At 46.6% G+C, this 25,303-nt stretch overlaps 1 protein-coding gene across 6 annotated transcripts in view; it reads right to left on the bottom strand.

Moving 5' to 3' along the window:
- Window positions 1–23,757, bottom strand: part of LMCD1 (LIM and cysteine rich domains 1) — a 38,119-nt gene extending 14,362 nt beyond the window's left edge. Inside the window, exons 1-4 of one of the 6 annotated variants that reach the window (XM_057422920.1) lie at window positions 15,135–15,218; window positions 8,278–8,380; window positions 5,165–5,354; window positions 1,125–1,213 (exon numbers count right to left, since the gene is read on the bottom strand). In XM_057422920.1, coding sequence (XP_057278903.1) covers window positions 1,125–1,213 — 89 coding nt within the window. In that variant the 5' untranslated portion in view covers window positions 5,165–5,354; window positions 8,278–8,380; window positions 15,135–15,218. Of the gene's footprint in view, window positions 1–1,124; window positions 1,214–5,164; window positions 5,355–8,277; window positions 8,381–15,134; window positions 15,219–23,627 lie in introns of those variants that run through there. The other 5 variants (XM_057422915.1, XM_057422919.1, XM_057422921.1 and 2 more) reach the window with 5 other exon arrangements.
- Window positions 23,758–25,303: the final 1,546 nt, after the last annotated feature.

Below are 25,303 nucleotides of genomic sequence, written 5' to 3'. Positions count from 1 at the left end.
AGAAAAGAGTCCAGTGTTTTGCAAGACAGCCTCAGAGAGCACCAATTCTTTTTTAATTAATGACATCTGGATAGCTCCCTTCTATTTCAAAGCCCCCTTTGTTTCTCCCATTTGGGTTTGCAAGCAGATAGGGCAGGAGCCTGCTGCCCCTGCCCAGAGCTCAACACCCAGTATGGTCAGCCCCCATCAGCTACCAATATTGGTGGCTATTTACTTTAATTAGTGTTTTTAAGTGGAAAAACAGAAAATAAATTGTCAAATAACAAGACACTTCTGGCACTTCAGCCGTTTGGATGCTCAGGATGGCCATCAGCAACAGCCACCATGGTGCTGCCAAGCAGAACACAGCACTGAGCCCCCACCAAGGGCTTTCACTGTGCCAGCTCTGCACCCACAAAGCCCTCATGGACAATGGTGACAGCCAGGCACCTGGCACACCTCCTGCCAACGGACAGGATTGTCCTTTCAGTCAGCATTTCTCTGTCTCCAAAACAAGCAAGGATGTAATTGTTTTCACAAACTGATTTCCAAACAATCTGACAGGCTGGGAAGGCAGCATGTGGCAGGCAGAAGATCCTGTACACAGAGGATCCATGCTCCAGAACACACACTATGCAGTGCATCAAGTGGCTTGTGCAGAGCCATGTGGAGAAGCTTTGGCACCATGGTCCCTTCCCAACATCCCACTGAACAGCACCAGCCATGCAGTGCTGTACCAGGGATGGTCCCGTGTCTGGTGAGACCCTTCTTAAGATGGGTCATTTCCCATCCAGCTCTCTCTGTTCCCATGCCACAGCTCACTGCCAAGACCTATGAACAATCTAGCAGAGACAGTCAACTCCCAGGGAGGGGGCAATGGTAGCAGAAGTGGAAAAGAACCCCAAACCCAGGCATGAGACCCCCAGCTTGATTTAAGCAGCACCAGTGAGGGACGGGGGATAGAGAGCAGGGAGCATGAGCATCTCCCCAACTCAGCAGCTGTCCTAGCCAGAGACTGTGTCCTCTGCACCTCCCAACACACCTCAAGCTACCTGCAGTTCTTTGCATGCAGTCACTGGAGTCTGAACATCAACAGGACCAAAGGGACAGTGTCAGGACAGGGGCCGTCAGGACCAGGACATTACCTCCAAGAATGTGGCTCAAAGCCCGTGCACATCCCTCTGCAGCGTAAACAAGGCACACCTCTTCCTGACTGCATCTGGCTCACCGACATCTGGAAAAGAACAGGACACTGCAGTTGGAAATGCTTTATCCTCAAAGATTATCTGAGACTAGAATACTAATTCTGTGTTTTGTCCTTCAAATGATTTCTTCAGCCCTGTCTTATGTCCTGTGAAACCTCAAACCTCACAGAGGCCATTTGAGCGCTGTCCATGCAGACCTGCTCAAGTTTATTTAGAGATGCTTGGGATGAAGGCTTTCACCTTAAGAGAAGATGGCATGTCCGGAGCAGCGTAGGGGGGACAACACATCAAACACAGCAAGCATGCACACAGCCCAGATAGCCAGCTTAATCTCATACACAGAGGCCTCAGGTCTCATTAAAATGCTATTTTTATTTACTTTATATATTTGCAAATGATTCTGTGCAAGTGAAATTTCCTCCAGTGGGACATGAAGTGCACTGCCATAACCTAATGCTGAGCTTGCTTTACTGCAGCTTGGGCCTCCTTGGTCTTTCTACAGGGGCCCATCAGAAGAACAGTTAAGGCTGTAGAAGTTTCTAATGCTGGAGAGGCTGTTGCCTGCCTGTGCAGTATTAATCTAGTCCATATGAGCTTCTGCGTTATGACAGCATATGATCTTGTAATGAAAGACTATGTAAGCCTCCTCCAGGACCAGCTCCTCATCTTCCTCACCCAGCTCCAGCTCCTCTCCCCACTCAGCAACTCACAACCCTTGTCCATGCACACTGCCTCCCTCCCCAGCAAGGTCAGAGGCTTCCACAGCTTTAGATGGGGATGGGTAAAGGCAGTCTTTGCCAAAGCCCATATTCCAAGGGAGGGATCAATAGCAGTAAAAGAACAGAGGGTATTTTTAAAGCATGTAGTGAAGGAATGTGCTCAGCTCCTTCACTCTTCAGTGCTGTGGGTGGTTAAATCCCCTTTTGAGGAGGCTCTGCAGGGATCCTGCACGGGTGGCTGGGCATTGCAGGCAGTGATGTAGCTGGTGACCAGCCTGTAGCTCTGCCCAGCAGCACTGGGCTTCACAGCTCCACTGGGATGCAAAGCTGTTGATGACACTGGCAGCTGCCCCTTCCTCCTGCTCCTGCCCAGATCCACCCATCCAGCTTTCAGCAGTGGCTCCTGGGCTCCTCAAAGCTCCTGCAGGGATCTGGAGCGCCCCAAGGTCTCCTCTGACATTCAAACTCATACTCCAGTTCCCAAGAGAAAAAAGTTATTTTATGGCACTTCATTAGGAAAGGCATTTAATTGACTTGGAAACCCCAGTGTTGCTAATAAGGACAAAGCTTTTATGGACAGAGGGGTCTGGAAAGAGCTGGGTGCTGGTTTGCCGATTTTAAGGTAAAGGAGCCTTTACATAGTTGTTTTTGCACAGAACTATCAAGCCTCCACACAAGGCTGCTCGACCTTGAGAAGCACAGCCCTAAGGGTACGAAATGGCCCATTTCAGCTCACTTAGCCCCAGGGAATGCTATTTCATTTGTGCCTCCGCTTTCACCTGCAGTTTTCACCTCTTCTCACCTGCAGTTTTTCTAGATATTTTGAAGCCAGTGAAAAGACCTCTCGCTCTGGGAATTCATAAAAACACATCTTAAAAACAGCCTTAACACTCACACACACTCCCCACCCTGCCCCAGAGAAACAGGCCATTTGATTCTTCAGCTATGTGCCAGCTCTCCAGAAGACAGAAGTTTAAGATCCCCACAGACCACACAATCTTGCCAGTTCTGTAATCATGTGCTCAGTGCCCACTAACTGATGGGGATTTTTAACAGACTCTGATCTTAATGAGTTAGAAGCTGAGTATAGGCAAGTGACTGTGAATGGCTGTTTATTTAAGATACAAACATCTGGATTAAATAAACTCATTTGGAAAAGCTTCATTACATACAAGAGGAAAAGCAAAGAGAAAAAAGCCTTACCAGTAGCAAACATCAGTACATGAAACCCCCATAACCAGACTGATACTTCGCAGTCTAATTAAGTGCCTGTTCAGGAGCTCACAGCCATTTGGGGTGACTACCAGCCTGTGACCTCCACATTGGTACGTATACCCAGCGTTTCACACTGTTCCTTCAGTGTTAACAAGCTCCTGTCTCGGTAGTTCATTCTACTTGTCCAACCATGACTTCTGGTGCATGTCCTAGGTCCAAGTGTAATTGAGAGTAACTGATGTTTACTCAGTCTAACCCACGGAACTATCTACTGAATCAGTGCTCCCAGAACAACCTCGTGCCAGCTTTCCAGAGCAGGCTGGCACTACCCATCACCCCAATTAGCTGGAGGATCTCTGCCTCCAAGCTGTTGGATCTGTTTTAGACATCTACCCAACTCCAAACACTGCCATTCAATGGCTTGGTCATGACTGTCCATTGCCAAGGGCAGGGTGAGCATCCCAAAGCCTGCCAGCTGGCAGAGCTGGGATCAGATGGGTGGTGCCCCACATCACTGTGGGCTGAACAACAGACCCATAGACAAGTCCAACAAGCAGTTCCAAGCCAAAGGGTGGCACAGCCCCTCCAGACGGGGAAAGGGCACATAACCACTGGCTGCTGCTCTGCCTTGCCCTACAAGCTCAGGGTCCTCTGGGCAGCATCTCCTCACGGCTGCCCAAATCACAGCCACGTCTCTATTTGGAGGACAGCATTATCCCTCACTCCCTCAGAAGCGGAGGGAGGTTTGAGGCACTCATTTCCATCTCTGTGCAGGGGCCAAACCCAATAGGCGCTGCTGCCTGTTTTTCAGGCTGCCTGGTCAGAAAGACTTCCTGCCCAGATATGGAGCTTCTCCTCACAGCTCCGCTCCAGCTCCTTGAATATGCATAAAAGGAGATTTCTTTAAGAAACAGACATAAGACACTGCAAAAAAAAACAAAAAAAACAAAACAACCCAAATCCAGTAAGATAATGTGAAACAAATGCTCCCTTGACTATCTTAGACTCCACCTATGCCCAAGCCCATTTGGGAACAGCAGTGTTAAACAAGGCAATACTGGAGTTTAAGAATGTGAAGACATTTGTAATGCCTTTAAAAACAGGCCTGTGTCAACAAACCACTTGGAAGAAAAGCAAATTCTGCTCACCATGACTAGATATACAACGCATTTTGAGAGTTCTGATTTGGCTTTGTGTCTTATAGCATTCTTGCTATTAAAAGCGAGAAAGCAAACCAGTGCAGAGGAAATTCTTCGGTAGTGAAATGATAGGAAATTGAGGCCATTCTACCCACAAAAACATCTCTGACCAACCTCAGGAATACACTAGTAATAGCATGGTTCACTATTACACTGGCCAAAGGCAGGGTCATCCTAAACACTGGTAAGTTCACTCAGTGGCTGGACAATAGAGCCTATTATGACAAGAGACAAGGAAAACCTTGGTTTGCACTTTGAGGACTCCTTTGGAAAGGAGCATTGAGCTTCCAAAGCAGGTCTTGCAGGATGGACCACTGGTTAGAAGCTATGAGCGGGTCAGAATCCCAACTCCACCAGCCTGTTCCATTTGCAGCTCAGCTGAGACTCCAGAAGGTTCTTGCTGTGCATCATCACGCCCTGACCAGCCCAGCACACCTTGGCTAATGACCCCTGGCCAGAGGGCGTACTGAAGCTAGTTTGACAATAGAGTTTGGACCATCCTCAATGGCACATGGAGAAAATGCTGGGGTTTACATCCATATGACTTGAAAATCCTTCCAACAAGCGTAAGCTTCTTCTCACACTCACAACCAGTTCAGTGCCAGAGATTCAATGTACCCAAGAGGAGACTTCAGTCTAAGCTTAGGTGTTTCCCAGCAAAGACCCCCCTAGAAACAACCAGGTTAACACTACAGACAAGGAGACCAAGCTTCTAGACCACAAATAGGCTTAACTCAGACCTGCATGTGCTCAGACACACCAGCTATCACAGGTACATACAGTGAGCATGTGCCATGGGGGCTGTTTCACTGCCTGCAGTCTGTCCCCACCAGTCAGAGGCACCCACCTTTGCTAAAGAATTTGCTACTGCAACTACATAAGGGAAATGCAGTCATGAGTCTGGCACTTGCTTGTTGGTGATGCTTACTTTTCTTTTGTTATTTGTCTGCTCCTTACGTCATCTTCCTTCAGCTATGCACAAGGCACAGCATCAAGACAGACTTGATAAGTTCATTTTGATCTCCAGCAGAAGCATGCTACACAAAACAAACTAGGGTCTTGGTTAAGTGACAAACAAGGTGGAAAGAGGAAAGTGGAGCCAGCTCCAGCTGCTAAATCAGTCACTGTAACAAAAGGATGATAACTGAAGTACGAGACGCTTATCAGATCAGGGATGCTTGGACCATACTCCCTAAGACAAACGCCCTTAAAAGCCAAGGTATCTTCTCACAGGATGGTTTTGCCATTAGCAGCACATACACCACATACCACAGCAAAGCGCAGGGCAGCCTCAGATGGAAGAAAACTGCCCTTTGGCCAGCAGCACTTTCCATCATGCTGCTGTGGATGGAGGTGTGGACCTGTCACAAGGGTCACAAACCCAGCTGACACTTTAATTTGCAGTTGCGTCCTCAGACCAAACCTGAAATAGAGCTCAGAGTTGTGGCAAGTTTGGTCAATGTGGTTTTTAATCAAGGGCTGCTGAAGACTCAAAGAACATACACCTTCCTGCAAGAGTTCATTTCATACACAGTGATGCGACATGCAGCAGGACTCTGCTTGCTCCAACTCGCCATTCTCAATGCCAGCAGAGAGCACAAGTACCATTTGAGCAGATCCAAGAGTGGGATGAAGGGTAGCCCTGCAAGAGCCTTATTCCTCCCTGGCACTGCAGCGTGTGTTACTCACTGTTCTCCATCCTCTGAAAGGGCTCTGGGGACCAGACACTGCAGCCATTGCTCCAGAAGGGCTGGTAGAGAAGGGTCCTCCTGCCTCTGCGGAGGCGTCTGGATCCCAAAGGCACTTATTGCACAGCACCTTATTTGGAGACTAGAAACGGCGATGGAGTCACGTCACTACCTCAGGTATGCTTTGTCCTCCTTTTTAGGGAGGGGAGAGGAAAAGCTGCTTTCCAAAAAGTTACTACAACTTCACAACAGCCATTCAGAGCAGAGGTCCTCATTTCACCTCTCCCATGTGCTCCCCAGCACCCATGTAAACCTTTCTGCACAGCCTTTGGAAGGCCATCATGCAGTCTTGGTGTTGGATAACCTACCTCAATAAATCACAGCCAGGGCAGAAGAGAGCTCAAGTGAAGCAAAAGGGGCACATGAACACTTTGGGTGGGTTCCTCCAGCTGCAACACATTTTGGAGATTAATAACTCTAACTTTGAGAAAGTCCCTTGAACAAAGTAAAAGGGAAAAGTCATACAAGATTCATATGGTTGGGACCAGTTTGCTCAGAACAACTGAGGAGTTAGGGATCTGGATAGATAGCAATTTGTCATCATTACTTGACTATAATAGAGCTAAGCTTACATAACAATAGGGAGCTAATTCAAACTTCCTTAAGGATTTTCAATAACTGGAGGGTGCAAGTATTTATATCTAACAGAAGAGGTATCACAGCAATAGGAACACTGCAAGCTCTGGAAAACTACACCACCATCAGTTAAAGCTAAGAAGCTTATATCTGGGCTGCAGCAGAAAATATTTTGCTATTGGTCTTAACTAACTGATTTAACACATCCAAAGGTCTGTGTTTTAGTTAAAAGCAGGAATAAAACCAGACTCTGTGCATACAAAAAGCCTCTTTATTTGCATTTTTCTTTCTGTTGTGGGCCCAGCAGGGCTAATTTCCTATAATTGTCTTCTTAGACACAATCATGTGTTGCACCCTACTATCTTATGTATGTCTGAGCATACATGCAATTGCCTCTCTTCTAGGAAGGGTGGAAGGCCAGCAGTCTGTTTGACCAAAGCTAGGGAGTTTCAACACTCTCCTCACATGTAACACCAGCTACTGGCCAGAAAGGCTTCTTTGGCATGGCAGGGGACACAGTGGCATGAACCTCCCCACCATAGAGAGCTGCAAAGCTCATCTGCTGCCAGATGATGTGGGGCTGGTCATCCCATGGCACCCCATAGAGACCCTGGGCTGATCTGGGGCTGCATCCAAAGCTTCCTTCAGAATACCTCATTTGAAAGACTTGTCTCTGCAAAGCCACAGGGCATCAGCAGCAGGAACAGAGCCATCACTGAGACCAAGCCGGGGGCATGAACATTATTAGGTTGCCCTAAACTTAAGGCACAGCAGGACACTTGTGCTAGCAATGAACACATCTTAGGAGGCTCCCTGCAAATCTTCTACTAACTGGAACTACCATAGTTTTGAGCCCATAATGTTCTTTACGCTAGTGGGAATCTTAAATAAGGCATGTTTCTAATAGCTATACACAGTAAAGGATCATCTAAGTAATATTCACACTGAACTAACAAGAAACCCATATGAAATAGTCTCAGTCCTATTTAATTTCCTAATTCAAGCAGAAAACTAGATGCACTAGCATTAAGCTTCTCAGTTACCTGATCAAGTTACCAAGACTGTTTTCCTTTCAGCGGATCCTACACTGGCAAAAGGTTCACATTAGTCCAACAAATCTGAACTCACAGGTGTTTGGTTAAATGAGGCCTAGCATTTGCATATACGTTCAAGTGCAAGGGCAGTTGTCACTAGCACTCCTTAGGTTATCCATAAACCTGCATCTCAGCAACACTGAAAGCTGAGCTCTGCATTCACAAGGTACAAGTGAAGAACGTGTCAAGAGTCAATCCTCACTTAAGTATGACCTAAACAATGGTCTAAAATTGGACAAACTAAAGTACAAAATCATCAGCTCTGGAGATGATCCCAGGGAAGTGGATTTTTCTTTCCACTTTGTCAGTGTCAGCACTACAGACACTGATACAAGAGAGCAGAAGAGCCACAGCAGCAGAACTGCTGCTCCTGAAACATATCAACTTGTCCAACAGTTTTACGTCTTGGGCATTACATTAGTTCTTCAGTCCTGCTGATGACCAAACATCCTCCTTGACAATACTTGATGCCCAGTGAGGTTCAGGTGTGCTCAGGAGTCAACTCCCAGTACTAGCACAGAAGAAACCTGTTGAAAACATACCTTGGACCAGCAGAAGGGCAGGCAGGAGGGCTTGCCTCGAGCAGGAGACTGGGCTCTGGTAGACAAACTTTTCTGGATTTTAGAAGGGACTCCCTGACAGCACCTACAAGTGGAATAGATTTGTGGAAGTGCAAACAACTACTCTTAAAACACACACTTGCTACTATAATTTTGACTGAGAACAGTGAAGGATTGTTTTTTTTTCCCTCTCATTTTCATAGACAGAAAACATCTATTGTAATCATGACCTGAAAGCAATTCATTTCCCTGCCAGATTCTGAGCAAGCAGTTATCTAAATTATCACACAGAAAAATATCACTAACAAAAGGCTGTCTTTCATCTCAGATTCTCCCCATAGGATGTAAGTCACCAGTGAATGAGTTGGTCTCATCCAGAGTACTGCAGGCACTTACTGATATTAAACTTTGTAGAGTGAGAAGTTTGCTGCCCTTTATTTTAGCAACATAAAGACCAGGAAAAGGCACCAGTATCTGAGAAAAGTATTTCAATGGAGCTGCCAGATCTCAACCTACAGGATGAGAGATACAACACAACCAGAGCCTCTGCAAATAACTCACTCTTCCAAGAGCGCATAGTTGGCAGCATTCCTTTCTCCACTAACAATGTGTGAATTAATGATAACAGAAGGGCAAACTGGAAAGCAAGATGAATAGATTCTTCCACAAGCAAGACAGTGTTTCAGACACTTGGTCTTAATTATAAAACCAAGCCAAGCTGCAAGTAGGTGTATGGAATGGGAAGAACCCACCCAAATTTAATTAAACAGCAGCTGTGCTGGATTCCAGAGTGCTCAGGTAAGTGTCTCATTGTAATCCCCAGTTACCTTCACTTTGTCCTTCCCACCTTGAACGCATGGAGAAGATGCTGAACTTCCATCAGGAACGGGGGTCTGCGGGTACACTCGCACATTGCACTTCAGGAGCTGCTTCTATCAAGTTTCCGTATAACATGATTGATTTTGTCCTCCTAAATACCTTCTCACCTTTACTATTCACATTTCACAGCAGTGATCAAGACACAAGAGAGCTAAAGACATGCCAAGGGCACAAAGGCATTTCACAGCAGAGCAAAGGGCAGAAGCATGCCTGGACCACTCATCCCTCTCCTCCGCCCCATCCTTCCTGCACTGCGGCCTCACTGTATCAGCTCCAGCATTTCTATAGGGTCTGGTCACTATCATAAACCATTCCAAAAATCTCAAAAGGCCCATCCAGCTGTATAAGAATGACAAAAAAAGATAGCTTGGGCATGAAGCACTGAACAGGCAAGGTACGGTGAATTAGCAGCTCTGTCAGCTACTGAGAAGTTACTCAGCCTCTGGGGTACAGGTCTGTGTTCCCACCCTAAATGTCCAGATCCAGGGCAGCTACTTTAAGCTAGGAGAAATACTGATCAGTTATTATATCCTGATACTCTGGATTAAGACACATGACTGACAGGAGCCAGCTAGCTGCCCTTCTGTACACTCCCTGCTGTAGGTGGCACTTGCAAGATGCTCTTTAGTAGTCCAAGCAGACTTGGCAGCACATGTGATGGGAACACAGGGGATACTTTGTCCCCCCTGAAGCTTTGAAATTTTGACAGAAGTTGCCTTCTTACAGCGAGTGAATAAAATAAAGGGAGGTGGTTCTGAGTGACACATTTCCAGGTCTTCAGGAAAAGCAAATCAATAAGTTCAAGTTAATTTTGTGGCTGTTGATGCCCTGAACTCTTCTGCAGATGCTGAAGGGCTGTGCCACCTCAACTACTGCTAAGGGATAGGCAACCAGCCACAAAGCTTCTGGGCAAATTAGTTTCCCTGTGTTCCTCTGATAAAACAGGTTTTTCATCCTATGTCAGGCTCCTTCCCATTGAAACATCTGGAACGATTTTCCGAGGACTATGTAAAATAACAGAACTTAACCTGATTTCTTAGTAGGTAGGGCAATAAACCTCCAACATTTAAAGCTTCCAACAGATACGTACAACTGTGCTAGAAATTAATAATGATATTTGCACAGCAGTTTGTATAAAACAGTCACCCAGCTGCTTTAATGCTTGAGTGTTTCTCTTTAATGCAGCTTTAACACTGCAGGCACAAGCAGCAGCTACTTTCCTAGAAGCATGTATTTTTGCTTGTCTGAAAGCACAGCTAACAGCATCTACAATTAAGTACTAGCAGAAAAACATCTTCCATCTTCCTTATTTCCTACTACTCAGCCATCCCCTCCATTTCCCTAGTGTTTTTATTTGTACCATTTGACTTAAGTGAGCCAGCGACACATGATCCTGTCCAATAGTCCCTATTTGAATTCACTGGGATCACTCAGCCCCTTGTGCTGAGAAAGGGACAGCTTTCCTTTCCCTTGCCCTTCTGATTGATTCTAAAGAGCCACCTCTGATTCAGGGGAGCCATTCCTGAACAGGTTTGAGATACTGCACCCAGTGAGCTAAGAATTAACAATTTACAATGCCTTATCTGCCAGTAATTAAGTCAAAGCTGCTCTTTGTTTCAGTTGCATCAACTGCTTTTAATGCTTTAACACATGAGCAGGGCTACTGAAGGGGAGTTCAAAGCCAGCACACCCAGAAAGGAGAAAGTACCCACTGCAGAAGGAAATAACAGCTCTGGAGCAGCTCGGAGGCTTTTAGTAACTGAAGAGATTGGAGTCAAAGGGTTTGGAGTAGGTGAGTTGGTAAAAGTATGAGGAATCACCAGCATCAGGAAACTCTTGTTCTGCTGAAAACTGCAAATAGCTGCCCTGAAATCTTTCACTTTCTCTGAGCCCCATCGTTAAACAGGGCATCAAGCTAGGACATCATAATACCTCTTTTCCTGAATGGCTGAAATACAATATTTCCTTTGAAAACAATAAAAAGTTCTCAACTTAAACAAATACTCCAGACAGAGCAACACTACAGGACAAGAGGGATTTTGTAACTTGTAAATTGTATTTTATGGGCCTGAACTTAGCTCTGAGTCCAAGTCCCAAATAAGCTCTTTAACCCATGGGCTGCTTTATGATTTCATATCTATAAATACTTGTTCAGTGCTAAGCCGGTTTCTTCATTAAGATCAACATCTGTTTCCCCATGACAGCTGCAGCAGCACTTCCTCCCTTGGGCTCCAGCACAAGGGCACTGTTCTTGGGCAGGGTTTCAGTCCCACAGCTCTCAGAGGGCACACCGGGTGATAACAGCCATCTCCACAGCCATCAGCCAGGTAAAACCCAGTGCAGCGACCAAACTCCTCGTCCACCAAGAAGAGGACTTACAGCAAAGGCTCCACCTTTTCATAATGAACCTGAGCTTCTGCTAGTGGAGACTATAACCAGAAAGCATGAACATGAAAGTAGTCTACAGAGGATGAATAACATTTGGTGGTCTAATTACCAGTTAAGAGATCCAACTTTCAACAGCAGAGGTGAAACTGCTTGTACCATTACTGACAGCATTTATACAAACAAGCCCTAGCACATTTACACAACTAAAAAAACGGCTTTGTGGGCACTCACTGCAGTTTACAGCACTTGTTATCGTTATCACTGTGTGCCTGAATGGCCTAGAAGTGGTTTTGGACAGAATAGAGGTCTCTCAGATGTGTCCCGTAGAAGATGACTTCTGGGCATAGCCCCCATTATTTAGGGCTACCTTTCTCTGTGATGCCAGCCACCTGCCCAAGCACTCACCATTCCAAGGTGAAATCACAGGTAGGGATTGAGGCAAAATGCTCTGCACACCTTGATCAAGGGACATAGTTTATGAAAAAAAATGAAGTTGTGTCTCCAGTGTATTCAAGTATTTTAAGAGCTCTACATTTTTGGACTCTAAAAGGGCAAGTTCCTAATTCTTAATAGTGTTTCCATTCACATCTGCAGATACATATGCAGAGGAGTTTTCAAGTGTCCAGATACTTTGCTGATGGAGAAGGGAGGCTTCTGTCTCCACCCACATCACCCAGACACTTGCACGCACTGGGACCAATTTATCACACCAGCAGCAATGCCTTTTTCCTGTCCTACAGTCTGCTTCAGATGTCTGCAAAAACCCATTGCTAAAGAACTGCAGGAAGAAAAAGTTCAAGAACCAAAACTTGTATTAACTGAGTAAACTTTACCTTGGCTTTGAGCAGTGCTTTTAGCTTAGTGGGTTATTTTCCTCTCCTGACAAAAATGGACTGAGTTTAGTGAGAACAGTACACAAATTCTGCTGCCTGCACGGTCCAGCTGAACCAGCTCCAGTAACACATGAAATGCCAGCCATCACGCTTTATCTTCGTTTCACGTTTTAACTCTCCATTTAGAATTTAATCTAAACAACCCATTTGCCAAACAGAATGCCGGCCCACTCATGCTGTTTTAATTTCCTCAGAAAGAATCCCATAATACGCTAGGCAAGACATCAACAATAATTAAACCCAACAGTGATTGAAAATCGAATTTTCAGGGCCTTGCAACAGGCCCTAATGAGTTCCAGACTTGCCTTCCCTGACTTGCTCAAACTGGTTGCACAGCACTGCCAAGCCAAATTAAAACCTGACAGCATTCCACCCCATGCCCAGAAAAAGTGCCCTTCTCATGATTCAGGAAATTAAACAGCCGTCTACTGCAAAGACATCCATTTGTCTTTGGACATGCATTATTTAGACAGTGATCCAGGGTCTGTATTTTTCTATCTTTATTATGTCATTCATATCCCTTTTGAAAGGCAACCTAGATGGGACTTTTCCTTTTTTTAACACTGATATGCCCTGTTCCACTCAGGTGACAGGAGACAGGCAGCCCATCAGAAGGATTACATGGACAGAGGGCATCATGTGCTCTTTGTCCCGCACCAGTGCTCTGAGTAGATCTCACAGCAGAACTACACCCTTCCGCTGCAGACAGTCTGTACGGAACAGATTTAAGTGAAATTAGTAACAATGTCCTGTTCTTTGTGCTTCCACCAAGGGGAGCCAAGGATCCTGCCACATGTTTCACAAAGGCTCCGGTGATGGCTGCACTCACAAGTCCCTCATGGTGAACTGTAAGCCCCTTTTGTACCGCTGTGCAGCCTCACTGCTCCATCCCCTGTGGGTGATGTTCAAGAAGCTCCTGGCAGACGGGTACAGTGCAGTGGCAGCTTTACTAGGGCATAGTTAAGCTCAACAGCACAGATTTGTTCAGCTCTCCTTGCTGCCCATGCCTAGCCCTGCTCCCTTACAAGGTACCCCCGCCCTGGGGCTGCTGGCAGGGCTTTACCCTACTCCAACCCTCCAAACCCCATGAGCAGCACTCTAGGCAAGGCAGGAATCGGGCTGCTGTCGGACAAAGCTAGGCTGACCAGCACACAGGGGCAGTTACCCATGAGAAAAGGTCAGTTTTCACTCTTACAGGATCAATCTCCACCCAGAGTCTGGTGATAACTTCCCCAGGGGGCATCCGAAGATGTCCTCCCTGCCCCCCCCCCAGAAGCTGCAGCAACCAGCACCTATGGACATGCCTAAAAGGTTACCAGCCACAGGGACCCTCTGGCAGAGGACACGTTGCTCGGTCTCTAAGGATGGCACACCAGAGATCTCCTCAGCAGGTCCCCACCAAGCAGGGACAGGGGAGATGGGCAGAGCTGGGCACAAGAAGGAGGAAGGGAAGGAAGGAGGAACCAACCCCTCAATCCCACCTCACAGCACCAGGTATTGCAGGCAGGACACAGAGCAGGAGCATCGTGCTGCAGAGGATAGTGCATTGCACAGCCCCAGCCACCCAGATTGCAATGCAGACACAAGCCCTGCTGCCAGACGCTAACATTTGCCCGGGACAGCCTGTAAGGAGCATCCTGTTTTCCACAGAACTCGTCAAATAGTTTTTCTTCAGATCCAGCAGTTGCACAGCTCAAACCCAATAGGACAGAGGGAGCCACACCTCAAAGGCAGGCAGGTTGAGCTTCCCATCCTGACAGTCCGGGAGGGAACTCTCAGGACAGCATTGGCAAGAAACATCTCAATAAGCTCCCAGCACACAGTGCCATCCAGCACCAGGAAGGTCCCAGCAGAACCACAGAGGACAGTCTCAGGGCACAGCATATGATACTAGGCAGTCAGGGCCATCTGGCACCAGAGATGGGATTACAACAATGTTGAAACCGAGAAGTGCTGACATTAGGTGTTTAACTCATCTCCTAATTATGCAGTGACAAAGGTACAGAAAGTAAGGTCACAGGAGCAGCTGCTCCCTGACAACCCATTCCACACAGATTTTTATTTAGCAATTAAAATCCCTTCCATTCAGCCATGCCAAGAGGGCCTTTTAGTTATTCTGGTTCTTTTGCTCATCAAAAGACACCGTGGCCAAGACCCAGGATATCCCAGGAAAAGCAAGCCTCTGACAGCCAGAGCATAAGGCACAAAGGCTTTCCAGCGGGTCTAAAGGGAGACCAGCAACTCCCTCCAAGGATACAGGCGCTCAGAAGAGCAGTGGTCAGAACCTCACACAAGTTAGTCTAGCCGACAAACAGTTGCTTTTTCAGCAAAAGCCTCGCTGAAGTTGGTTTCTTGTATAGGAATAGGCTCAAACCCAGATGCAGTGTGCCTGGGCAGACCCGGAGATGGGTTTTGCCCACTCCTCGTCCCGGGCGTGCTTTGCCCCCTCCTCCTCGCCCATCGCAGCCGCTGGTACTGCACAGGAGATGACTGGAGGCGAAGGGATCGAAGGAAGCGGAGCAGGTTAAACGGGGCAGCCCTGGCGCGCCTTCCCGAGCACGCAGTCACCCCCGGCACCACGCAGCCCCGGCGAGGAGGAGAGAAGGGGAAGCAGCACCCCATGGGTCGCCCCGATCTGTCCACCGCTCTGTGCGCTCCCCGCCACCGGCGCGGACCCACCTTCTGCACCGCGGGGCTCAGATCCATCCCGAACCGCGTCCGCCACTCACCCTGGGCGCGCCGCCCGACGGCCGCCTTTCATTGGCGATCGCTGCTGCCCCGAGCATCCCTCAGCCAATCCGCCGCCGGCGACAAACTTTTCTGCCCAATGGCGTGCGGTGGGGCGGAGCGTGCTGACTAACGCGCGCACGTGTACGCGGCAGAGCCCCTCCGCGCCCCCATCCCATCCCATCCCATCCCATCCCATCCCATCCCATCCCATCCCATCCCATCCCATCCCATCCCATCCCATCCCATCCCATCCCATCCCAGCGCAACCCCCCCAGTTCCCCAGCGCAGCTCCGGTGGCTTAACTAAGAAAAAAAAAGAATAGGGCAAAGAGAAAAAGAGAAAATAAAAGTGGTTTTAAGAGGGTCTGCCTGAACTGGGGGGAGGAGGATATGCAGGGGAGGTTGGATGGGGGCCTGGGAATCTGGCCCCTCGCAAGGCAAGTCGCCATTCATGGCCGGGCTGGGGCTGTCCCTCTGTCCCAGCGTCCTTCTGCCCTGCCGTCCCAGGCTCTGACACCAGGCACAGGGAAATGGATTTCTCAAATCAGGCAGGAAAATGCTGGGAAAATGTTTATCACAGAAGACAGATGAGGAAATTTTTGCAAAAGAAACTCTCCAAACCCGTGTTCCTTATGTTATTTCAATATGTCAAGCATTGAATGACAATCTATTATTGCTTTTGGGGGCTTTGCTTTCACATGAAATGGCAAAGTCTTCTTTACAGCTTTCAACAGGCATTCCTGCCTTGGCTGGGAGGGCCCAGCACAAAGCCCCTTTGTGCAGGTGAGGGTGAGAGGGCTCTGTGTGCTCCTGCTCGCAGCTCTGTTCCCTGGTTTCTCCCTCTCCGCTGTCTCCCGCTGTTCTCCTTCCTCTTCATGCCTGAGTCCAGGAAAAACCCATGCTGAAAGAGCAGAATTCAGGATCCAGCTGCCTGCTTATGGTCTGTGATCAACACAGAGCTACCAGGAGCAAGAATGCAAACACAGCCCAGGGCTGAACTCTCTGTAATTTGAAGAGAAAAAAGAAATCCTAAACTCTTGTGTTGATTTAATATCTCACGTCAGTATGTTTTCCCAAGATTTCTTGCATACGTTCCTGCAGAGAAAGGAAACAGATATCCCAGCCTCCTCTGTATTCAGTTTCTGAGGGAACTTCACGATTAATTGCGTCCCTTTTCCTCATTGTCACTCGTGTGACCCTGGCAGGATTTATTAGCGCTCACATCGCATTTTGTTCCCCAGCACCTGGATATGCTTTTCGAAAATCACATAATAGCCTGGTTTGGGTTGGAAAAGGGACCATAAAGATCGTCTGCTTCCAACCTTCCCGCCACAGGAAGGGACAAAAAGAAGCAATACAATTTGTAGCAGCCGTGTGGAAAGGAAAATGAGTGAATGGCAGCAAAGGCTGGTACCTCACTGGAGGAGATGGGAACGCAATGCAGCTGCCTGCGTTTCCCTTCTCATGCTCCAGTCATGCTCTGCTTTGCTTCTTACAATGTCCCTCAGTCTGCAGAAGAAGGAAAGGGCTTTCTGTTGCTTTCTAGCCATGGTATGGGTTACCTGGGTCTATGCAGAGAGGGGCAAATCTGCCTCATGGGGAACTGGGTGCCCACTGAGTTCTAAATTCTCCAGTCCTGCCTCAAACCCACTTAGGGACAGTGGCAGTGCTATTCCACAGCTGGTGAGTGTGGGGCTTTCCTCCACAGCCATGCACAGTGCTGGGTGCTCTCCTGCTCCAGCACAGGACCGAGTGGCTGATGCCTCCCAGGATCCAGCACAGGGAGAAGGGATTCACTCTGTTCAAAAGAAGCAATTGGGATGGAGCTGTGTAGGAGATGCTGGCCTGACAGAACAAGCAGGCCAAAGGCATGAGGGGCTAGCAACCCCCTGGGATTGGGAATGTGCTCTGACACACAGCGAGGATGTCTGTGGCTTTTTTAGAAGTATTTTAACATCTTCAAAAAATCTGGGTTAAAAAGCAATGGCAGAAGAGAAATTCTGGCATGATAAAGTCCCTCTGGGGAGGGCGTTTGAACCTGACCTTCCAGAGGCATTTTGGGAGTGAGTAGAGGGAACAGCACCAGGGATATTGTTTTTCAAACCCATGCTGCTTTTCAAACCTTGGCAGCCACAAGAAACGTTTGAAATGGCAATGAGGTGACATTAGCTCCCTTTCTCAATGCATACAGCAACCTGGGAAATAGGCAAAGACATACAAAGGGATTTCTGGGAGCCACGAGGCACAGGGTGAGATGCCAGGACACCCCAGGGAGTGCTAACATTGCCCCACTGCCACATGGCCCCAGGGAGAGCTGCTACAGGTCCCCATCAGCTCCCGTCCTCATTCACAGCTGGAAGGCACACTCCAGCCAGCATGGAGGGAAAGCGATCCATTTGTGGGAGGCAAATCTGTGTTGTAGGGAGAGGTTACACAGAAAAGTGCTGGGTTTGGGGGATTTTAGTTTCTTGGGTTTAGTTTTAAATAGTAGCTGTAAAGCTGTGCACCAGCAGGCTCCGGGTGCCAAGGTAGTGACCAGGCTCTCCCCACGTAGCAAAGGCTTTTCGTCAGCATGGAAACAATGCTTGACGCAGTGTGTAATTAGAATCATAGAATCATAGAGTGGGTTGGAAAGGAACTTAAGGATCGTCCAGTTCCAGGGATACCTTCCACTAGACAAGGTTGCTCAAAGCCCTGTCCAACCTGGCCTTGAACACTGCCAAGGATGGAGCAGCCACAGCTTCTCTGGGCAACCTGTGCCAGTGCCTCAGCACCCTCACAGGGAAGAACTTCTGCCTTTTATCTAAGCTAAATCTATTCTCTTTCAGTTTAAAGCCATTCTCTCTTTTTCTGTCATTACACACCCTTGCAAAAAGTCCCATTAGGCTCTATGATTTCTTAATACTGGAAGATAATAAAGCCATGATCAGAATGTGACTTAAAAACACTCTAGATGCTTATATTTGCATCTGGAGTTGTTGTAGTTCATGGTAACCCAATTAAGTCATGGCAAGCTATAGTTAAGTGTAGCCAGAGTGAAAAACTAAATCAAGGGCAGATTATTTCTCGTGTTTAGAACCCCCTTGAGAAGCTCCTGATGGTGGGTGCTCTCAGACTTGGGAAACTCAGCCAAGCCAGATGGTGACCATTTTAGTTTACAGATTTCGGAACGACTCAGCCTGTCATCAGGAATAGACAACCATAGAAGCTGTCATTGAGAAGGAGATCTGCTCTGGCATCACGGCAGGTTGCGATGCAGAGCAACATGCAGTCAGGGAGAGGCAAAGGCAAGCTGAAGACGGCTCTGAGGAGGACCCGGCCTCTCACACTCTGCCTCGGGAAGGATGCCAGCACCAGTTATCACTGACGGCCTCTGAATAATGAGTCTGCGCTATACTTAGCTCTTTGCTAGGAAGAGACAAAATCATTCTATGACTAAACACAGCTAAATCTCTGCAGTAGTCATTCCCCATAAATTGCCAGCAAATGGACAAAGGGGAAAGATGCTCAATTATGAGAAACAGAGATTTCAGCTTCCTGTTGATTCACCAGCAACTTTTATCAGGGCAAAACTATCCCCACTGAGGTGTCACCAGACTATTGCATCCTGAAGTGCACTCAGTGGTCAGCTGAGCTCTGAAGGCAGAAGCCTGTACTTGAACAAAAAAATAGTTGATAGCTGATATAATGGCAGCAAAAGGCTGGCATTAGTAATAATTTCTGAAACAGAGCTCCTCGCTTCTTCTGACAAGATGCTGAGGGTGAATCCAGACTTCCCGTCTCTTTTGGGTTGGTCTTTATTGGCCTGCAAGGTCAGGAGTTTATTGAAGTCACTGAGGACAGGGGAGGAAAAGACGTATTAGGTCATCTGTCTCTCCTTGGGCATCATTCTCTGTGATTTAGAGCGACCTAAGCAATACTCATTTCTTAGGTCAGAATCTGTACTTTCTAAGATGGATTTTGCAAGGTCTAATTCAGTTGAGTTTGCAGCTTTATTCCTCATTTATATTCCTGCCGCTCGCATTGTTTCAGCCGTGGCTTTGAAGAATGGAGCAAGTGGTTTTCCAGCCCTTCTGACTCTGAATCTGGGGGATGCAGGCCAAATCATCCCTGCCCCTTCCCAAACCCCACACGCTCTCACCAGATGCTCCACTCAGCAGAGAGGAGCAGGTTGCCAAACCTGGATCTCCGGTTTTAATCCTGATCCAGTTTTAATCCCTGATCCAGTGTGCCTCAGGGCTGCACCTCGAGGTGGAGAGCCTGGCTCAAGGCTTTATCCTCATGCAGCAGAGGCTCACCAAAAGGTGGGAAGAAGAGGATGAAAAAGGAGAGGAGCCCATCAGGTGCTGAGGTGTAGACAGGCATCACCTCCTTTCTCAGGCATCTCAGGGAAACAGGATGAGTCTCAGGGGAGGTGAAAGGGTGACATGGAGCAAGGTTAGCTTGAAGCTGTGTGGCTGGGGAGTCGGGTTTAGGCTGCAGGATTGGGGTTTAGGAGACAGAGCACAGACAAGGCTGAAGTCCTGCTGCAGGAGAAAGGCAGTGCTGGAGGAGCACAAAGATCTTCTTAGGAATGTCTTGATTTCTTCAGGAATCCCACATGGAGGAAAGGGCCAAATTTCTGCCTGGAACTGATGCTGGGCTGCTTTGTTCTCGAGAAATAAAAGGCACCACTGCAGAAAGAGGAGTGAAAAACCTTGGAGCTGAAAGTGAATTTTGCTGATAACCAGAAGGCTGATGCCTCTGGGCTGTCAGAGCTGACCCCAGCCTCACACAGCCCTGGCCCTGCTCTGCCCAGGGTGGACCCACACTGATACTGTGCATTTAAAACTGCTGCCTGACTTGCTCCTTGGCTGATGCAAGTGAAAACTTGGTCCAGAGGCAATGACTATAAATTTCTCATGCCATGAGCTAGTTGAAATCTCAGAGAGCCCGCACCGATGTGCTGGTGTGGACCACCACAGCCCCAGCGACACAGGAGTCTGTATGAGCTGGCAAAGCCTTTTGCCTCTTTGAGAGCAGCCTGTGTGCTGCAGATCAAGCAGCTAATGCTATGGTAAAAGGGATTACTGCAAACTATGCTGTGTTTTCTAGTGAGAGAATTTGCGGTATTACATTCCTGGCTAATTTTCAGTTTTTCTCTTCTGTACAAACATAAAGGAATAAATGAAGTAGAAAATACTGCTCTGCAGCTGCTTTTGCTTAAGTTTTTGCCCCTCTTCCATGAATGTAGTAGTAGTAAAACTACAGATTTGGTTGAAATATTTCTGAAGAAATTTTGATCTCCTGGAGTCTCAGAGCAAAATCAAAGCAAAAGAACAGGAAAATAAATGGAAGAAACAAATCAGAAAGGCAGACAAATGACAATTAAATCCAGGCAGCTCCTTTTCTATTGATTATTGAATAAAACAAGCCAAATTCCTCTATGGGATGATTTTGCGCATGGCTGGTTTTAAAGAGATACATGATTGCAGTGGTGAGAAAAAAATAATACTGCATCAAGTCTAAGACATATTTTGTGGCAACATACTATGTTTTTTTCACTGGTTGTGATCAAATGAGTCATCTTGCTTGTAGTCAAAAATAGATCCAGTAATGTAGATTAAAAAAATAAACCAGCAATACATGTGGTTATGAACACAGCTGTTACGATATGGGTTGCCTAATTTGGGTATATTCATGAAAAGTCTTTCTTTCCAAAGCTTTACGCAGTTAGTTTCATCATCAAAGGATTATCTGTAGTGAGTAAAGCTCTTGAAGTCATGTATCAGTCTGAGTCTCTGAATCCTGTAAGTCTATCCATAAAGTAAGAAATGACATAGTGTTTATGAAGAAAATGAATCACACTTTTTGCCATTTTATTTTGAATCAAAGACTTGTTTTCCACTTTTGCCTTGGCCATGCTGTTCAGAGGAAGTTGTTCCCATGTGGATGGACCTGTTGGGAGGTGGGTGCCTGGCACAATCAGCTCAAGCCCCATTAGCATCCCTTGCCCAGGTGGCCACGCTGCCAGGGAAGGAGTGGCTTTGTCCACCTGGTAGGAAGGCAAATCTGGGAAGGGAAGAAACTGAATGAGGCAAAACCTCCTGAGAAAGCTGTGGGCGTACACGAAGAAACTAAGAAATGTTCCAGAAAGGAGGTTTCAGGGCGAAGGGCTGCTTTTAGCTGACGTATGTGGCTGTAGAAGGTCAGTAGATGGATCCAGAGGGCACTGTTCAGACAAGGCACTTGAGATGATGGGGGTGGTAGGGCAGACAAAGGCCAGCTTTGGAATGGCCATGGGAGCCAGCTGTGGTGCTTAAGCCATAGTGAAGCCATCCTGGAGCAGGAAAAGTTTAGTTCAGGGTTATAAATCTTTTTGCCTACAAATGGCAGAGATCTCTGATCCAGCAATGCCAGTTCCTTATTGTGCATTCTAAGTACATGCATATAAAGTAGTTGCCTTCAGGTCTGGTCCTGCGTCAAGTATCTGTGTCACCCTCCCTGTATGTTTCTGTATCAGGCTGCTGGATTTGTCTTTACATGAGGACTGAAGTGTTAGGGCATTAAGACCCTTACTACCTGAGCAAGAAATCTTAGAAGGTTGGACAGAGCTTTGGATGACATGGTCTAGTGTGAGGCGGCCCTGCCTATGGCAGGGGGTTGGAACTGGATGATCTTAAGGTTCTTTCCAAACCAAACCATCCTGTGATTCTGTGATTCTATGAATACAAAAGTAACAAAAGCAATTTTTCAGATTGTTGTAGTTAAAAAATAGAACCATTAACAAAGTAGAACTAACCTTATCTGATGCTTCTGAAGAAGAGTCATTTTATGGATTATATAGATTTTCATTATGACACTAAGAGTCCTCGTTCAACTTTCCAAAGGGCACATCTGAACACAACTCAGGAATCTCAGAAAGAAAAATACTCAAACCCAAAGATTCCTCCTCTTCAAAGTGCCTTCTTAATTGAAACACAGCCCCAAAAGTGTCTTTCTCAGCTTCAACTTCAAACCCTCTTTTGGAAGAATTTAAGACCAGCCTTTCACAAAACATGCGGTGATGTCCGCTAGCCCTGCCAAATGCATGCCTGCACCCCTAGGATGGACAAAGGATGAGGACTTCTTTCAATATCCTTTATGAGGAAAACACCGATTTTCATGTTTTCCCACTTTATTTTTGTGTTGCCACTTGCAGTGTATACCCAAAGGTGCCTCACTCATTGACTGCCCATGTAATCATAGGTACCAGTTGGAAGGATCTGCTCCTGCATGGTAACATGTTGCCATTTAAATCACTACCGGGATACTTCAGTAGCTCCTTTCAAAAGGTTGCCGTATCACCACCATTATTCACTGTAGAAGGACCCATTGTAGTTTGATAGTAGGTGTCCTGTTTTCTTAAATTAATTATATACTGCAGAACTGCTAGCATGTATTTAAGTTGCCATTTACTACAGTAATAAATATTAATCAGCCTCTAAAAGAAGAAATGTGCCATTGTTGGAAGGAAGTAAAAGAAAATTTTATGTTACCCTGGGCTGTCTTGTTTCTGCAGGGAGAGAAGAAAAATGGTGTTTATCATTTGGTATTTCAACAGAAAAACACTGTAGGCCCTTTCAAAATCCATCTAGCTTAACTGGTTGCTCCCAAGTTCATAAAACAACTATGGATTTAAAAGAAAGTATTTATTTCCCTATAGTTTAGCTACAGTTTATCAAATGTTCTTGCAAGCTGAGACCACGCAGCACTTAAAAAATGAACGGCATCTCTGTACCATACGGGCTGTTTCCGAGCAGTGGCAGACAAAATCACAAATGTAATATTTTCCATTATTTAATGAAATGGTTGTAAGGGCACCAAACATCACCAAAGGATTCCAATCCAAGTATGAGCGTACATGCCTAAAACATGAGCCCAGTTCCAAAATGCAAACTCTGCCTTGCAAAGAGACTTTCACAAGCCTATTCACTAGGATGGCCCCATGTAATCAGCTCTGCGTCCATCTCTGCCCTCACATTGCTGATTACTGCATCTGTTCAGTGGTGTGGGCTCTGGTAGCTCTCCCAGCCTCAGCAGAGCTCAGACTGCTGCACTACAGGCTTTTCTTCACTTCACAGCCCTACAAGCCCCTGTTGTTATCTCTTCTTGTTCTCCAGGTGTGGATGCCAATAAAAATGTACTCGACTGTAAAAATGTGCTGGACTGTAACTACGTGTTTGCACAGTCACACTCAACAGCTCCAGAGAGTCAGGCAAATAATCCTCTTGTTACACTTGGATGGTCTGAGGACAGGAGGCAGAAAGGTTTGCAGGGAAGGTAAAACCTCTCCAGACCCACTGATAGAATTGGAACCTGTGGTGTGGGTAGAGTTGGGGTCTGATGAGGTCTGCCAGTTCAAAAGCTTTGGCTCCTTTTTCCAAGTGTATGAAGTCACATAATAAAAGATAGGATCCCGTACCTTACCCAGATTTTGTCCAAAAAGGTTGAAGGACAAGGAACTTCACAAGACCTGCTTACATGAACAGGGCAATTCTGCATTAGAGCCGTAAAGGTTCATCCTTGTGCTGTAGCCACAAAATGATCTTTTCCTTTGGACAGGTTTTTGTACTTCTGTCAGTAAGAAGTCCACCTGTTAACCAATAAAGTCCTTTGTTTAATTAATGATTAACCAAAAATGACTAAGACTTCAGACCATACCTAGAAATCTGACACACTGCAATCTCTGTGTCAACCCACAATGCAGGTTAATGGGTTGGTTTAGGCAATCTTAGCTTTTGAAAGGGATCTGCTATGATGGAAGGGAAGGAATGGGCTGTTTTCACCTCTTCTTTGTCCTGGTTTGCAGTTCAGAATCAACTTGTCAGTATGAATTTCTTCTTTTTCAAAGCTGTAGGAGCCATTTTTGTGGCACCCTGAGCACACGGGGGTGAACTTTATGAAGGGGGAACTTTATGAAGCTGGGGGCTGAATGCCATGTGTGCACTTACCTGCCTCATCAGGCAGTTGAAGTGCCTTTCCAAACCTGGCTCAAGCAAAAAAAGGAGCAGCTTAGACTAGCAGCTCTTTTTACCATGAACAGTGAATTTCCTTTCTTTTTCCCTTTCATTTCAGTTCAGATCATTCATTTTCTGTTAACACAGTGTAGGATTTATGGCTGTGATTTAGTAGGTATGAGTTACCTATTCCTGTCTCAAACATGTTGCCAGAAGTCTGGCATCCTACCCCCTCTGACATTACATGGACATTCCCTTATTTATCTCCATTCCTCCATTAGTTTTGTGTTAATCTTGTTTATTACCTCGTTTTTACTCTTCAAAACCCCATTCATCTTGCAGAGGCTCCCATTCAGATGCTGTCTGCTAATTTGATTTAAGGAGCTGTAACTCTTCTGACCTGTCATTGGAAATATGCCCTCCTTTAGCCCAGAGCTGCTTTAAGGAGCTCACAGTCTGAATCAGCATTGAGATGGAGGGGTTATTAAAACACATCTCTGTCTAAAGAGTCATGATGGGAGAGAAGCACATCTGAAAATGACACTTCCCAACAAAGGCCCTCATGTTTTTTGTCAAGTTTGATCTGCTTGCTGCTTCAGGGAAGTATAAACACCAGGCAGGGTCACACACTCCCCTCCTGCTCTTGTAGCAGGGGCCACACGTACTCAGAAACCTGCAGGAGGGGGAAAGTGAAACCTCAGATTTTTCAGTTCCCAGCTGAGATGTGGAGACACTGTAAAACCATTATTCCCCATTAACACTCTCATCTCCATCTGTCTAGATTGGGTGATTCCCAATACATGGCCAGAGCATAGGCACACACTGGAGTGAAAGCTAGAAGATGCTGCTCATTGAGCAGAGCAGTTTCACATGCTCCAGGAAATGTCAGCTGCTTCGAGATCTCTATTAATCACCTCTGGGTCTATCCCAGCAGTGTTTCCTAACAAACCTGCTCGAACAAGTCTGCATCCTAAAGCCCAAGCATCCTCTCTGCGAGTGCCAGGAAAGTAATGGTGAAAGAGCCCAGAGACAGGGAAAGGCAGGCATGCTGAACTGGGAATGGAGCTGAGAGATACGGCCAGAAGTGCTAAACAGGGGACATTGGATGACTGACATGTGATGAGTATGTTGTTGGTGATTT

This window comes from Pezoporus wallicus, unplaced genomic scaffold (genome assembly GCF_028554395.1).
Source record: "Pezoporus wallicus isolate ANWC-B61680 ecotype Strahan unplaced genomic scaffold, APGP_CSIRO_Pwel_v1 contig_7073, whole genome shotgun sequence".
Taxonomy (NCBI): domain Eukaryota; kingdom Metazoa; phylum Chordata; class Aves; order Psittaciformes; family Psittacidae; genus Pezoporus; species Pezoporus wallicus.
This window is presented reverse-complemented; position numbering and strand designations above follow the sequence as displayed.